Here is a 16281-nt window from a genome sequence, read left to right as displayed (position 1 = left end):
TTCTAAATACATTGATGGTGAATTAATACCTTTAATTATTGCTACTACTAGAAAAAGGCCTGTAATTATGATGGGGTGTGTGTGTGAAAGACTTGTACAACACAAGGATCCCTTGAGAATGTGAAGTATGTTCAGCACACAGTATTTTCAGTGGGTAGCTGTCTTTGGTCTGCAGTCAAACAGCTAGATTGGAGTCTAGTAACACCTTAGAAACCAGCAATATATGAACTTTTGAGAGTGAAAGCTCTTTGAAGAAGGGATCTCTAATGAAGGAAGCTTTCATTCTCAAAAGTTTATACCCCAAAAAGCTTGTTGGCCTTTATTGTGTACACTGTGTGTTATGTCTGTTAGTAATGCCCAGCCCATAAGAACATAAGAGCATAAGAAAGAGCCTGCTGGATCAGACCAGAGTCCATCTAGTCCAGCACTCTACTACTCGCAGTGGCCACCAGGTGCCTTTGGGAGCTCACATGCAGACTGTGAAAGCAATGGCCTGCTGCTGCTGCTGCTGCTTCTGAGCACCTGGTCTGCTAAGGCATTTGCAATCTGAGATCAAGGAGGATCAAGATTGGTAGCCATAGATCGACTTCTCTTCCATAAATCTGCCCAAGCCCTTTTTAAAGCTATCCAGGTTAGTGGCCATCACCATCTCCTGTGGCAGCATATTCCAAACATCAATCACACGTTGCGTGAAGAAGTGTTTCCTTTTATTAGTCCTAATTCTCCCCCCCCCCCCCAGCATTTTCAATGGATGCCCCCTGGTTCTAGTATTGTGAGAAAGAGAAAAACGTCTCTCTGTCAACTTTTTCTACCTCATGCATAATTTTATAGACTTCAATCATATCTCCCCTCAGACGTTTCCACTCCAAACTAAAGAGTCCCAAACGCTGCAGCCTCTCCTCATAAGGAAGGTGCTCCAATCCCTCAGTCATCCTCGCTGCCATTCTCTGTGCTTTTTCTATCTCCTTGATATCCTTTTTGAGATGTGGTGACCAGAACTGAACACAGTACTCCAAGTGCGATCGCACCACTGCTTTATATAAGGGCATGACAATCTTTGCAGTTTTATTATCAATTCCTTTCCTAATTATCCCCAGCATAGAGTTTGCCTTTTTCATAGCTGCCATGCATTGAGTTGACATTCCCGCGGAACTATCAACTAAAACGCCTAAATCCCTTTCCTGGTCTGTGACTGATAGCACTGACCCCTGTAGTGTGTATGCGAAGTTTGGATTTTTTCGCCCCTTTGTGCATCACTTTACATTTTGCTACATTGAACTGCATTTGCCATTTCTTAGCCCACTCACCTAATTTATCAAGGTCTGCTTGGAGCTATTCACAATCCTTTGCGGTTCTCACCACCCTACATAATTTGGTATCATCCACAAACTTGGCCACCACGCTACCCACCCCTACTTCCATCTAGCGTGAAGGGTAGTAGGTAGGCTTTGCTCTCACTGTATCCCTACTGTACAGTGCTTTTCCCCATATTGTGAACAGCAAGCATCTACTTACAATGGAAAATAAAGAGGGGAATATCTAAATCTGTATAGTGGGAAGGACATCTATCTGCCCTGGCAACTCTGGCTATTAAAAATCAAGCCAGCTCTCCTCTGTATAGCCCTACCCCTTCATTTTCATACCTGTATCCTCAGCTTTGTTTATTGGTCAAGCTGGGGTATGATGGAATGTTGGAAATGCTGTTTCAATTAATTTGTAGTTTTTAAAGAAGAATGCATATATTTTCCTTCTCCTTTGTTGTCCACTAAACAGCATAGTGGGAAAAGTATGCAAAAAAAACCCAGAAAACACTATACTCAGGCCCCTCCTAAAATACAAACTGTTTAATAGACTGGAATAGGTTCAAGCAAGAAGAATACAGAAATAATCAAGTCTTATAATCAATAATCTTATAGTTTGTAAAACTAATGCCATAACACTGAATCTAGTAAGAGACTGCACATTCTAAATGTCATGAACATCAAGTTACATAACATACCCCTAAAGAAGGAATGAATACCATTTGCAGGTCATAGAAAAAAAATGTAGCTCATATAAAGAAAAACACACAGTTAATAATACTAATACTAATACTAATACTAATACTAATAATAATAATAATAATAATAATAATAATAATAATAATAATAATAATAGGCAGGTTTTCCAGATAACCAAGTTCCTGTTTCATCAGGAGATGAACTCCCCTCTTCAGCAAAGAACTGTGTTTTTATGGGAGTGGCTGCTTTCTCCATGTGAGGATTCTGTGGCGTGGGGTCTTTTAACCTCTGTCTCATCTGAGTCATTCGCTGTCAATAGTCACTTCGCAGGATCAAGGTTGGCAGAGATCCTAGAAAACCTGTTTGGTTCCCAATCCAAAAAATACAATAAATATACATTAAAAAATGCACATGCCTTCAAAACTAACAGCAAATTATCAAGTCTTGCTAATTCAGAGTCACAGCAGCAAGCTTGCTATTTCTCAGCGCATGCATACCAAAGTTGCTACCTCCATAAATCTACTAGCAGCAATAAACCATCTAGCAATCGTTTTATGAACTATGATAGGGACTTGATTATTTCTGCATTCCCCTTGCTTGCATCTATTCCAGTCTATTAAATTTCTGAAGTTTGTATTTCAGCAGCGCCCTCAGTATAGTGTGTTCTGTTTTTTTTGCATCCTTCTCCTTTTGTTATACAACGAAGACATCCTACATTACATAGAATCATAGAGTTGGAAGAGATCCCAGGGGCCATCAAGTTCCCTGCCACACAGGAACACACAATCAAAGCACTGCTATGTTAATCCAGCCTCTGTTAAAAAACCTCCAAAGAAGGAGACTCCACCACTCTCCAAGGCAGTGAATTCCACTGTCGAACAGCCCTGACGGTCACAAATTTCTTCCTAATGGTTCAGTGGAATCTCTTTTCCTGCATCTTGAGTCCATTACTCCGTGTTCTAGTCTCTGAGGCAGCAGAAGACAAGCTTACTCCGACATGGCATCCCTTCAAATATTTAAACATAGCTATCGTCCCCCCCTTAACCTTCACTTCTCCAGACTAAGCATCTCCAGCTACCTACGCCTCTCTTCATAGGGTATGGACTCCAGACCTTTTACCATTTTTGTTGCCAACCTCTAGGCTTATTCCAGCTTGTCAATATCCTTCTTGAACTGCAATGTACAGAACTGTACATAATATTCCAGGTGAACTGTACATAATATTCCAGGTGAACTGTACATAACATTCTAACCAATGCAGAATAGAGAGGTACAGTTACATCCCTCGATCTTGACACTATACTCCTATTGATACAGCCCAAAATTGCATTGGCCTTCTTGGCCGCCACATCACACTGCTGACTCATGTTTAGTTTATCGTCTACTAAGACTCCCAGAACCCTTTCGCATGTAGTGTTGTCAAGCCAGGGTGTTACCCATCCTATATTTGTGCATTTCCTTTTTTTCTGCCTAAGTGTAGTATCTTACATTTATCTCCGTTGAAACCTTTATGTTGTTCCCCAATTCTCCTTACTTTTCCTAGCTTACATCCTGCTCTCCCATACCCAGTACTTGTGAACAACAGAACTCAGCTCATAAAGAAACAAACAAAAAAGAGATTCTTATAAAAGCACCAAACTCTGAAATACATGCCACTTCAGTAGGGCTTATTCCAAAGAAGTATGTATGAGAACAGCAGCCTGATTCTTCTCATTCCTCCATCAAAGCAAGAAGATTCTCAATGTGTATTAGGACAAAATAGTCTGGAGGTCTGTCGCGTTCAAAAATGTGGTTGCGTTCGTCTTCAAAGCAGTCATTTAGATTCTTTTCTTTCAGATATGACCGCTTTGTTCCGGGTCGCCGTATGTCTTCCAAAGCGGAAGAAATGGCAAAGGTGAGCCACCGAACAATTTTATTACTCCATAAATGTTAAGGCCAAGGGGCATTCGGAACATAGCACGAGTAATTTAATTCTTGTGTTCCTTTTCCTGGTGGAATCAGCACTCTTTCCAAGATGCTTCTTGTTTCAGCAGGAGTTATGTGGTCCCCTTGGCACCTGATATTTCAATCACACACCAGGAAGCGTAGTGGAACTGACTCAAAACTCCAGAGCCTCATAAAGTTTGGCTCTAAATGTTACAGAAAAATTCCATCTGCTGCTGAAAATGGCAGCCCAGTTTTCAGTTCTTTCCCAAGCCGTGCCTTTTATGCTGTTATAAAGTGCAGGCTGGCAGCGAAATGCAGTGATTTAAGTTTCAAAACGTGAAGGTCACACAATATGTTGTGTAAAAGGGCTGTTGCTGGTGTGGGAGGGGTGGGGAGGAAAAGATGAGGAAGAAGAGTTTGGATTTATACCCCACCTTTCTTTCCTGTAAGGAGACTCAAGGTGGCTGATAAGTTCCTTTCCCTTCCTCTCCCCACAACAGGCATCTTGTGAGGTAGATGGAGCTGAGAGAGTTTCAAAGAACTGTGACTAGCCCAAGGTCACCCAGTAGGAATGTAGGAGTGCAGAAACACATCTGGTTCAGCAGATAAGCCTCCCTCCCTCAGTTGGAGGAGTGGGGAATCAAACCCGGTTCTCCAGATTAGAATCCACCTGTTCTTAACCACGCAGGCTTGTTTTCTCAGTGTTTAACTCCCATGTCAGAGACCCAGCACAGTGTAGCGGTTAAGAGTGGCAGACTCTAATTTGGAGAACCAGGTTTCCCCACTGTTCCACATGAAGCCTGCTAGGTGACCTTGGGCCAGTCACAGAATTCATCTCAGCCCATTGCCTGCCATCTCTCAGGCAGGCAATGGCCAACCAGCTCTGAACTTCTCTTTCCTTGAAAACCCTATGAGGTCAACCTAAGTCAGCTGTGACTTGACAACAAAATCACACACACACACACACACACACACAACTCTGACATCAGAGTTTGACAACTCTGACATCAGAGTTTGACACCTATGTGTTAGAGCTATTGGCAGAAGTTCTTAAGGAACTCCTTCTAGAGCCAAAGTTTTTTTGTAGAAACTTGCAGCAGCTGGATTTTTCTGTAACATTTAGTTTGTCCGACTTCGCTACCCTTGACTTAGTATGCCTAGATGTTCTAGTGATTGTGGTCATAGTAACTATGACTCTGGTAATTATGACTGTGGCACTATTCGTGACAACAGTCATGATGTCACAAAGGTAGGACATGGGAATCCACTGGCTTTGAATTTTATGATCAAATCTTTTAGCTAGAGCTAATGGACTAGCTAGAAAGAAACACCTGGTTACACCTTCTGCTGGTCTGTCATGATATATTCCTTCTCTAAGAGTCCCTTCGTGCTCAGAGAAACTACAAGACAATCCTTGGAAACCATCAATAAAGTTGGTTCAGTGTTATACTTTTTCAATCTAATGCAGTGATTCCTAGAATGTGGATCAGGGCAGTTTTCTGCGGTAACAGAAGCATTCAAGTGTGTTCCTTGAAAAATTACAGACAGCAGATTGAATGCGTCTTCCACTCCACATCCATTGCAGCAGGAAGCCTTTGTTTAGCACAAAGTGATGCCCTATCAACATGTGGGAAGTGACATCATCTTAAGAACACACTGGTGTCCCTTGGTGGATCCTACAGTACAGCCGACAGGCATGGGGGAGCCCCAGAAGCATCAGCAGAGCCAAGAAAGGGTGAGCTCTGGCTGACTGTGTGAAAGGGAGTACAAGAGGCAGGAGGCTTTATTCGCTCGGCTGTTCTGCGTTGTAAGGAGGGTTGTCTGCAGAGGTGGGATCCAACCAATTCTCACCACTTCTCTAGAAGTGGTTACTAATTTTTTCTGAGTGCCAAGAAGGGCTTACTAAAGCAACCTCCCTGCCCAATAGGGACTGGAGGTGCGTGTGTGCGGCGGCGCCACGGTTTGAATCCCACCACCATCGGAACCTGTTATTAAAATTTTTGGATCCCACCACTGATTGTCTGTCTACAGATCTGGGAGCCGATTGAGAAAGCACAAATACGTATTTTGCGTGTATGTAAGGATAAAGTGTGCCTCACATTTTAATCCTGAGAAAAACAGTGCCATCAGTTCAGGCCACAGGAACCCCTTCTCTGGGCCTGGTACAAACTTGTAAGATTCTTCCCAGATCACAACTCATACACACACTCCCATGAGTCACGAGAGAAACACTGTCTATTTTACTTCTGAAAGATTACATTGTGGTAATGGGTTATGCCGGGCCTGGGCTGGGCCCTAGTAAAGTGTACTCATTCCCTTCTCTATGCTTGAATCATGTAGGAATAGAATAGAATAGAATCTTTATTGGCCAAGTGTGATTGGACACACAAGGAATTTGTCTCCGGTGCATATGCTCTCAGTGTACATAAAAGAAAAATACATTTGTCAAGAATCATAAGGTACAGCACTTAATGATTGTCATATAGGTCTAGTAAGCAATCAGGAAACAATCAATAGTAATGAAAACATAAAATGTAAAATTATAAATTAAAATAAAATAAAATGTCAGCACAGGCTATAGTCATACAGTCATAAGTGGGAGGAGATGGGTAATAGGAATGATGAAAAAAGTAGTGCAGTAATTATATAATAAGTATATAATAAATAGTTTAACATTATCGAGGGAATTATTTGTATAGGTATTAAAGGTTTAAGAAAATAGTTCTTAAACCCAGCTGAGCCCACAAATGGATAGGTTTTCATTTTTCACTAAATGTTAAGACTGTAAGAAGGAGCTCAAGTGTTGTTTACTGGTAAACCATTGGTTCTTGAGTATGACAGTCTTCCCACACGCTTTGTCTTTCTTGTGGGAAATTGTAAACTCCTTGGGGCAGAGACCTTTCATCTTGTGCTTTGTGAAGCACCATGCCTATAGATGGTGCTGTGTAAATAACCTTTCTGTTGATGTGACCTATTATATACTGGAAAGAAAGCAGAAACATCTATTTAAATGCATATGGCTTTCCGGATTTTATGAAGTGGAATGTACTTGGGAAAATTGAGAAATATTATTTATACCCGTGTACGAAGGTGTTCAGCCTGCTGTCTTTTCAGTTTTAACTCCAATTATTTGAGGAAACCTAGATACCTCTTTGACTGTTTTCCCTCCACAGACTGAAACCTGCAACTCTCCTTTGGCCACTAAACTAACAAATAAGAAGTACGATGCCAAGCAAGCTGAGGAAGACAACTCCTCTACCTGGAATGACCAGCTGGAGAACGAGCTCTTACGGGGTAAGCCCCGGTCCTCACTTCATGTCGGTTTTGTATTCTTGACATCAGTGATTCAAAAAACTAGGTTATGGGTGATAATTCCTGAAAAATATACCTTGGTATCCTGTCTCTTTAAAGCTTCTCCTTTGGTGATAATTCAGTTATCTTGCTGCTTGAAGGTGGATGTCATAAGTGAGTGGAAGACATCCACCTTCATGCAGCAAGATAATTGAATGACCATCAGGCCAGTAGACAAAGATGACACCATAGTCGGACTGAACAAATGGGAGTAGATGGATAGACAGTTGGGCTTATTCATTTGCTCAGCGATAATTATCCAGTTTGGCCCATTAACAGCACAATCCTAAGCAGAGCTCTACCGTTCTAAACCCATTTAACTGAATGGACACGGAAGGGTGTAACTCTGTTCATGATTGCATTGTAGGGATGAAGGTTCTCTGATCATACATGCAAGACTACCTCTGCCAATATGTTCTTTTGCAGCAATTGTGCTTTTTTTAGATCACTGATCTGGAGCGAGGGGAGGTGGCAGGCAAAGAAGTAGTCCAAAACAGTCCAGGCATCAGGGAAAAGCACTGTCAAGGCAGTCCAGAGGCAAGGCACAGACAGCAGATCAGGCAGCCATGCTGGGAGCCGGAGGCCAGAGGAGGCCCAGGCACATGGAGCTTACCAGAAAATACACTTGTCGCACCTAGGCAGAGCCAAGCCCAAGGCAGGGTTTATATAGGAGAACCTGGCTAATGAGGCTTGGATTCTGCAAGGACTTAGTCCTCCTCAGATGCAGATGTCTTCATTTTGCAGGGCCTCCTGCCATAATTAGCAGCAGTGTGAGCACTTCTCCTTTTACTCTCTAACTGTAGCCTCTACCTTTGTCTCCTTAGTGTAGCTGGTTCATTACTTGGCTCTTCTGAGATTGCTGATGGCTCTCCAAGCTGCACGACATCAGGCTCTGCCTTGGGTTGCAGGGAAGAGCTTGGAGCTGGCTCTGCTGTTTGCATCTTCTCGCGAGGAGCCAACTCTTTTTGCACAGTGTCTTCAGGCTCTACATCAGAGTACTCAGTGCCAGGGACTGGCTCAAGACAGCCAGCCTAGTGCGTCCTACCATGCAATGATGAATATCTGCAGCAAAGACTCTCTCAGCCCCACCTACCTCACAGGGTGTTTGTTGGGAGGGGGGAAGGGCAAGGAGATTGTAAGCCCCTTTGAGTCTCCTGCAGGAGAGAAAGGGGGGATATAAATCCAAACTCCTCCTCCTCCTCCTCCTCTTCTCCTTCTCCTTCTCCTCCTCCTCCTCCTCCTCCTCCTCCTCCTCCTCCTCCTCCTCCTCCTCCTCCTCCTCCTCCTCCTCCTCCTCCTCCTCCTCCTCCTCCTCCTTCTTCTTCTTCTTCTTCTTCTTCTTCTTCTTCTTCTATTCCTTTCCGGCTGAAGAAATGCACAATTTCCTCAATTATCAAAACATGGAAGGTTTGTAAGCTTGTCAGGCAACTGGTAGAGGTCCTTGCCAGCAATGTAAGATGCTGCAGATATGTTTCCCCACCCCCACCACCCACCCTATTTCTCACCATTTCCCCCCATTTGTCCTCTAAGCAGTTGCAAGAAAAGGGGGGGGGGTCTGCTGGCAAGCCTAAAAGAGACCCAAATCCAAAAGACAATTCCATCCCAGACTTTATCATGCTTTCAGTTGTTTGGTGTACTTAATTTTGTCTCTGGCCCCTTCCGCACATGCAGAATAATGCACTTTCAATCCACTTTCACAATGGTTTGCAAGTGGATTTTGCTATTCCGCACAGTAAAATCCAGCTGCAAAGTGCATTGAAAGTGGATTGAAAGTGAATTATTCTGCATGTGCGGAAGAGGCCTTGGTCTTTCTGTAAGAGCTGCAATTTACTCAAAATATTTGGAACGTTAACTTGAATTTTGTCAATCGTGCAAAGATTAAAGGTTTCATGGTGTCTGCCAGCATATTTATCCTTTTTTCCTTCCTCTTTTCAGTTTTGGGGAATCTGGATGAGCAGTTGGCACAGGAACAAGCCCAAGGTCAGGTGAAAAGGACTGCAAACGACTACGGCTACAAAACACCAGACACCAATCAGTATCCCACTGTTACCAGACAGAGTTTCCGGAGAGAAGTACAGAGGACTAACCGGAGCATGTTTTTGCCTGATGGGACAAGGACCCTGAGACCCAGTGAGGAACCCCAAAATTTCTTCCGACCAAGGACACTTTACGATACATATATGAAAAAATACCATGTGGAAGACTATGCAAGCCAGAATGTTTTGGACAGAAGATCTTCTGCTTCAAATAGATGGTTTTCTACGCGTTCTCTTGGACATTCTTCTGAAGGCAGCTTGGAGCACCTTTCAGGCCCGTGTAGCACTGGGTTTCGACGCAGGGACTTCCCATGCACAAACACAGTGAGCAGAAGTTATTCTTTGTCTTCACTTTCTAGGTGCCATTCTTCGGGATCTGCTGATGAGCTTTCCACAGAAGAAGATCAGCAACATCTTTTGGCAGCAGAAGGCAACAGAAGGTTCATGCAGAGGAACTATCACCACCGTTCCAAGCGAACTCCCTTATCGTCTGTTGTGTGGAACACCCCGCACTCTTCAGAACGTTCATTCGTTCAAGACAGGATACTTCGGACACAATCATTAATGGACTTCGGCCCTAAATTTGAAGGTACCTATACTTGTTCTCCTTGGGACAATACGAAATATGAATTTTACCGATCAAACATCAACCAGAGAAGATCACTGCCAATTCCCAGTCATTCAAGCAGGGTTGGTTATCCTGATAAGCTTACAGACTCTCTGTGTTTTGATAACTGGGAAAAGAATGCATTGCATCAGCCTAAAAGGAATATTGCAAGCCCTCTATACAAATATTCGTCATTGCGTGGTAGGATGCCCCTCTTCAGTAAGAGATTTGCTTCTGGAAGAATGGAAGGGCAGCCTTTGGGGCCTGATGGTCACCAGTGTTATAGCGATGACCCCTTTCTCACTTCTAATGCTGACTTTGAAAGGATTCCAACTAATCGGCATGACTGGCAAAATGCCTGTGCAAAAAACACGGGCTTACAACAATGTGAGAGCAATGCTCAAAATAATGTAGAGGAACACATGAGGAACGTGGATCATTTAGAAGGTGAAACAGCTGAAGGTTTTTTGAAGCACACAAGAAGTGTAGAGAACCATCTAATGTATACTTCAACATCTCCTTTGCCATTCATCAGAGCAAGACCTTCCAATCAGCCTGTCCTATCTGATTCCAAGGGCCCAGCAAAATATGCAGCACAAAGGCAAAATCTATTCACTAGATCTGGACAATCGCTCATGAAGCCTTTAATAACACACACAGAAGCCAAAGAAGGTTTTCAAACAGTTGTATCAGAGGAGTTGAGGGATACTGGCCAGTCGAGCAGAGCAGGCAATGAAGACTGTGAAGAAGAGATGTCGGGACCAGTTTCTGAGGAAGTGTATACAAACTGTCCAGCTGAATGTCCTCCAAAGAACTCTTTGTCACACAGCAGTACATCTCTTAAACGACCTGTCTCGCTGGGTTCAAACATGCAGGCCAAATCAGCTTCCTCAAGGAATACTGAAAAAATATATTTATCAAGCACTCAGAACAGGAATGGACAAAACAAGGAAAATGAACATGCTTTAAACAGAGACCTTGATCAAAAATCTCCTTCTTGGTCAGTTGGGAGCAGAACAAGGGATTCGTTTATTCAAAGCTTGCAGCATGGGGCACGTCATTCTGAGAGCTTGAGGGTTTCCATGCACAAGAAGCAGCGTGAGAATATTCGCTCACCTGGTTTCAGTAGAGCCTTGAAAGTATTTGAATGTGGTGCCTTATCAGACCCTTGTACGGAAAAGCTAAGCCAGCACCGTAGTTTTGTTAGACATGCAACTAGCAACAGTGTCACTAGTTCTCCCAGTAGTAGCCCTCCTAAATCTCCAATTACATATTACACCTTACCTAGAAAATCTGCCAGCATTGACGGTAGTGTTATATCGCGGACACCCCTCTCTTCTCCTAAAAGAAGCGTTCCATTTGAAAACCGGGCAGCTATGAAAAATAATTTGGAGACACTGATATCAAATAGAAGTGAAAGAATTTCTTGGAGTCAAAGAGACAAAATTGCCTTGGCAAACCCAGCCCATTCTTCATTACATAAAGATGTCACCAATGAAGGGAACGTTCCACGAACTGAAGGTCACCATCCTAACCCTGCCGTCCATGGAACCAATCAGAATGTCAGAAAACTGGAAAGAAGCACAATTTCATGTTGTCTAGACAAATCAGAAACCACTGTGCTTTCTGACGGTGAAGAAATGGATGCAGAAAAATCTTTGCAGAAATGCAAAACTACCAGCATGGTTACGGTTAGCGTTGACGAAGATAATATCAAATACCACGAGCTGATTTCAGTTTATTACACATTACCACGGAAATATTCAAGAACGCTGGGTAAACTCTTTTTAGATGACTCTAATAGTGGAGGTTCTTCCACATCCTCAGGAGAGAACCCCTCCCAGAAATATGTTCCTGCTGGTTTAGAAGCTACAGGCTTTCCTTGCAATTTTGAAAAAGCAGATTCTCCTGCCAAAATATCTACCACTCCTGGTATATCACAGAGCTCAAAAATTCCAGATCAAGGTGAAGTAGAAGGCCGCCATGTTAGAAGTGCCATTACGAACTTGGTTCTTGCTCCTCATTCACGGCTTATAGAGAGTAATAGAAAAGAGGCAGTGGAACACCTAATGCATGCTGAGGCACTTAGTGCCAACAGACCCCCCAGCCTTACCACAACAAACCTGAAAAGTCCTTCAGGGAATGTTACTGCACTGTCTTCTACCCTAAACACTAGGAACGTGCAAAAAGAGAGTCCCTCTGGTTGTCAGCCGTTGGATGAATCAAGTCTGAGCAACAACCCACACATTCATTCTTCTGGTCTGACGGATAATGGAAAAAGGAAATGTACTTTAGATCTCGCGACTGATGCCCCCGTGAGCTCTACTGAAGAGAAAATGAGGGGAGATGCAAGGGTCAAGGAACGGGCACGTCACATATGCCGTATTCTTGCCCTTCATCGCAAAAAGGAGAACGGTTTGCAGCCAAGAGATGAAAGTGTCACGAGAGGCACGGGTGAAACATTAACTTCGCAGACCACTGTGCAGGCATATTCTGAGAATCGGACACCTCAGGCGGAAGCAGCTACTGCAGTTAATACCTCACTTCAACCAAATATTCCTGTCACCTGTGTTTTGAAGTCTCCAAACCCTAAGCAGGAACAGATGTCGCAGAATAACCCAGCACATACAGTTTGTACAAGCTCACAAATAGCTGTGAGTAGCTCAGTAGATAGCCGGAACCTTAACTCAGAAGATCAGCTCCCAGATACCACACTAGATTTGCCTGATCGTTCAACAACTGAAAACAACCTTGCCTCGGACAATGCTCACGGTGAAACAGAAAAAAGAAAAAACAGGTCTTCCATTAAAAACAAACTGACGGGCCGAAGATTTTCTAGTAAGAAAAACTTTAATCCTAAGCCACACGTGAGCAGTATATTTTCACAGAATGATTCCCTTTCTTCAGAGACTAGCGGACCTTTGTTGATTTCATCCGACGTTCCCCAGTCCCTTCTGCAAATTGGGGTTCAAGATCAGAATCAGAACCCTCTACCTGCTGAGCTAAATAGCACCATGTCTGGCAAACCTGAGAATGAGAAATCACAAACTGACGAGGGACCTCCTTTGCTTCCCAATGAGAACAGGAGGCCGTTTACAAACTTGTGCAATCAGAAAAGGGAAATTGACGGTTCCAGACACAGTGATAAAAACACGGAGAACAACCCTGCAGGTTTATGTCAAAAAAGAAGCGAGTCCACCCTCAATAATTCCCAAGCTCATAACGAGGGTCTAAAAAATAGCACTTGCCCCTTAGTTTCCAGGGTGGCCGCTGGAGAGCCCAGTCAAAAGAACAAAGTTACCACAGCGGTTGGCGAGTCTTCCTTGTTTTCCCCTTCATTTGATAAAAACTCAAAACAACCAAAGGCGGTTTCCCTGACTGGATACGACCACTATCAAAACGTTAAGCACCCAAATAGGTTGAAAAGCCAAAACCTACCGCATGCCGAGCCAAGTCCTAGCAAACCGCAGCGTGAACGCCATTTTTCTGAGAGTTCCTACACCCGGGAACCCCACAAGATCCTGACCCCAAAAAGCAGCCTGAGCCACCACCACCGTAGAAAATTTAATTCCTATTCTGAATTGTTGTCCTGTGATGAGAATGAGAATTGGGAGGCCTACAGTGACCGTGAGAGGACCTTTGGATCGAGGCAATTGATGTATCCGTCTGTTGACTTTGGCATTTTCGGGAAAGAACAACAGCAAGCTTTCTTGGATAATATAAAGAGGTCACTTACTGAGGGAAGGTTGTGGAGGCCGTGTCTTCTGAAGAACCCTGGTTTCCTGAGGAAGGAAGAGGGCTGCTCCCTGAGCAAGTCTGAGCTTTTGAACTCAAGTTTTGCTGAGGGAAATAAGTCCAAAGAAGGTTCCTTGGAAAGGAAACCTGTCGACGTCTGTGAGGAAGAAGTCCCTGTGGGTTACTCAGAATCAGACTCTGACACCACTACAGATGATGAATACTACCCAAATGAGCATGATAAAGAATCTGAACTTTGAGAGGCTGGGAAATGAGATGAAGAAAAAGCTTTTATCTTAAAATGGCTTGTTAGTTCTTGGGCTGTTTGGTAACATGTTAGGGATTCTGATGCACAGTCATTGAGATCTGATTGTTCAATGCAAGCATGGCTGTGATCACTGGGAAAACCACAAAAAAAAGCCCCCATTTTTGTTCTGCTATATGCACAACCAGTCACCTTTGCATGACCCTTAAAAGAATGCTGGCTGTTATGGCTGCGGTCTGGTCATTTTAGCACCTAACGTTTTTCCACATCCATGGCTGGCATCTTCAGAGGGCATGTCACTGTAACATGTGTTTCGCTCCATGGCACAGCACAGTGTGAAGATCAGCACATCTTACTGTGACATGCCTCTGAAGATGCCAGCAACGGATGCAGGCGAGTGTGTTTTGGCTTCTACCTGCAAATAGCACCTGTACGGGAAGAGGTCTTTCCTAGTCCTTGTAGCTACAATCTTATTTTTAAAAAAAAACCCAAAAAAATAGCACTGATTGGACATGAGACCTTCAATATGTAAAACAGGACACACCACTACTGAGCAACACCCCCCTCCTTTTTATTATCCACATGCTCTAGTACATAGGTGTCAAACTCGCGCCCCTCCAGATGTTATGGACTACAGTTCCCATCATCCTTTGCCAGAATGATGCTGGCAGGGGATGGTGGGAACTGTAGTCCATAACATCTGGAGGGCTGCGAGTTTGACACCTGTGCTCTAGTAGGTCCCCCTATTCTACTAATGGCCAAACTTGCATTCGCATGGCGAGGAGGGTGGCTTTTGTGAGTCAAGACCAGCAGGCCATGGCCACAACAGCCCAGAAAACCCACAATAGCCAGTTGATCCCAGCTGTGAAAGCCTTCAACAGAATGATTGGGCAGTGGCAAGGCCGTTGTCTTGGACCTCAGTCTCACAAGAGGCCTCAACTTTAGATGCTTGTAAACTTGTTGCCATTTGATAAGTCTCACAACTTGTATTTTATATACATCATGTCATCTTTTGATCTTATTATGGCAAGGGGGTCTTAAAGCTGGAAGTGGCCCGGTCCTTACAAAACCTCTGAGAGGGCCCCTGTGGTGGAAATGAGAACGTAGTAAAGAATCTTGGAAAGGAGCTAATCTTCCTTTCAAGGCACCTGTGTAATGGGCAGAGATCAGTTCGAAAACTTTTCCTGCACTGAGATGGAGAAAAGCTTCACCTGCTGAATATGTCCCTGCTATGTAATTGTTGATGTATGTAGGTCCGTGGTGGCGAACCTTTGGCACTCCAGATGTTATGGACTACAATTCCCATCAGCCCCTGCTAGCATGGTCAATTGTAGGGGCTGATGGGAATTGTAGTCCATAACATCTGGAGTGCCAAAGGTTTGCCACCACTGATGTAGGTCTTTCTGGAGGTGGGCAGGGTGACCATCCTTGAGATTTGGCTTGGAGATCTCCCAGAGTTATGACTGATCTCCAAACAGCATCAGTTCGCCTGGAGAAAATGACTGCTTTGGAGGATAGCTATTATGGTATCTTGCTAAGGACCCTCCCTTCACACAGAAGCTAACCCCAAACATCCAGGAATTTCCCAATGTGATGTCGGCAATCCTAGGGAAACTTGGACTCTTATATTCAGATAAAGGTGACCATCAGTCTTTGGTTGGGACTGTCAAAGACTTTCACGGCGGGATTCAACTGGTTCTGGTGGGTTTTCCGGGCTGTGTGGCCGTGGTCTGGTGGGTTTTGTTCCTAACGTTTCGCCTGCATCTGCGGCTGGCATCTTCAGAGGTGTATCACAGAGAAAAGTCTGTTTCACACAGATGCAGGCGAAACGTTAGGAACAAAATCCACCAGACCACGGCCACACAGCCCGGAAAACCCACCAGAACCAGTTTGGTTGGGACTGTTCGTACAACCGAGTGAGGTGACTCTGAATTCTGAGGTGGCCAATTGGTCTGTGCCATTTCACACTGCAAATGGGGAGAGTTGTAAAGTTAAGGTTCCTCCACTTTTTAAAAAAAATTTAACATTTTTTTAAACATTTTTAACATTTTTTTAACATTTTAACATTAACATTTTTACATTAGACAAAAATTCTGAGATAGATCGTTACAGATTGTGCTGGTGTTCATTTAACAAGCAATTATTTGTTTGAACGTTGTAAAATGTAATCTCTGATCTGCAGAGTGAAATGGCACATTCTGTTCTTCTACCTCAATACTAGGCCATGTCATTTACCCTTATTGTGCTGAATGTAAAGGTCAGGCCTCCATGTGATCAGGGATTGAATTTTTGCCCATAGCAGAGTTCCCATGGCCTGTATATACCTTTCTCTCCCTCCACCCCACTATACGCCCCATCAAA

General features: G+C 43.7%; 1 protein-coding gene across 1 annotated transcript in view; it reads left to right on the top strand.

The window, feature by feature from the left end:
- EXPH5 (exophilin 5) overlaps positions 1-15600 on the top strand; it is a 56651-nt gene extending 41051 nt beyond the window's left edge. Inside the window, exons 4-7 of the mRNA XM_048492462.1 lie at positions 3837-3894; positions 7100-7220; positions 9213-15173; positions 15318-15600. Coding sequence (XP_048348419.1) covers positions 3837-3894; positions 7100-7220; positions 9213-13915 — 4882 coding nt within the window. The 3' untranslated portion in view covers positions 13916-15173; positions 15318-15600. The remainder of the gene's footprint in view (positions 1-3836; positions 3895-7099; positions 7221-9212; positions 15174-15317) is intronic.
- The last annotated feature ends 681 nt before the right edge of the window (positions 15601-16281 follow it).

Source organism: Sphaerodactylus townsendi, linkage group LG04 (assembly GCF_021028975.2).
Source record: "Sphaerodactylus townsendi isolate TG3544 linkage group LG04, MPM_Stown_v2.3, whole genome shotgun sequence".
Taxonomy (NCBI): Eukaryota; Metazoa; Chordata; class Lepidosauria; order Squamata; family Sphaerodactylidae; genus Sphaerodactylus; species Sphaerodactylus townsendi.
Note: the sequence above shows the minus strand (reverse complement) of the source record. Positions and strands in the feature narration are given on the sequence as shown.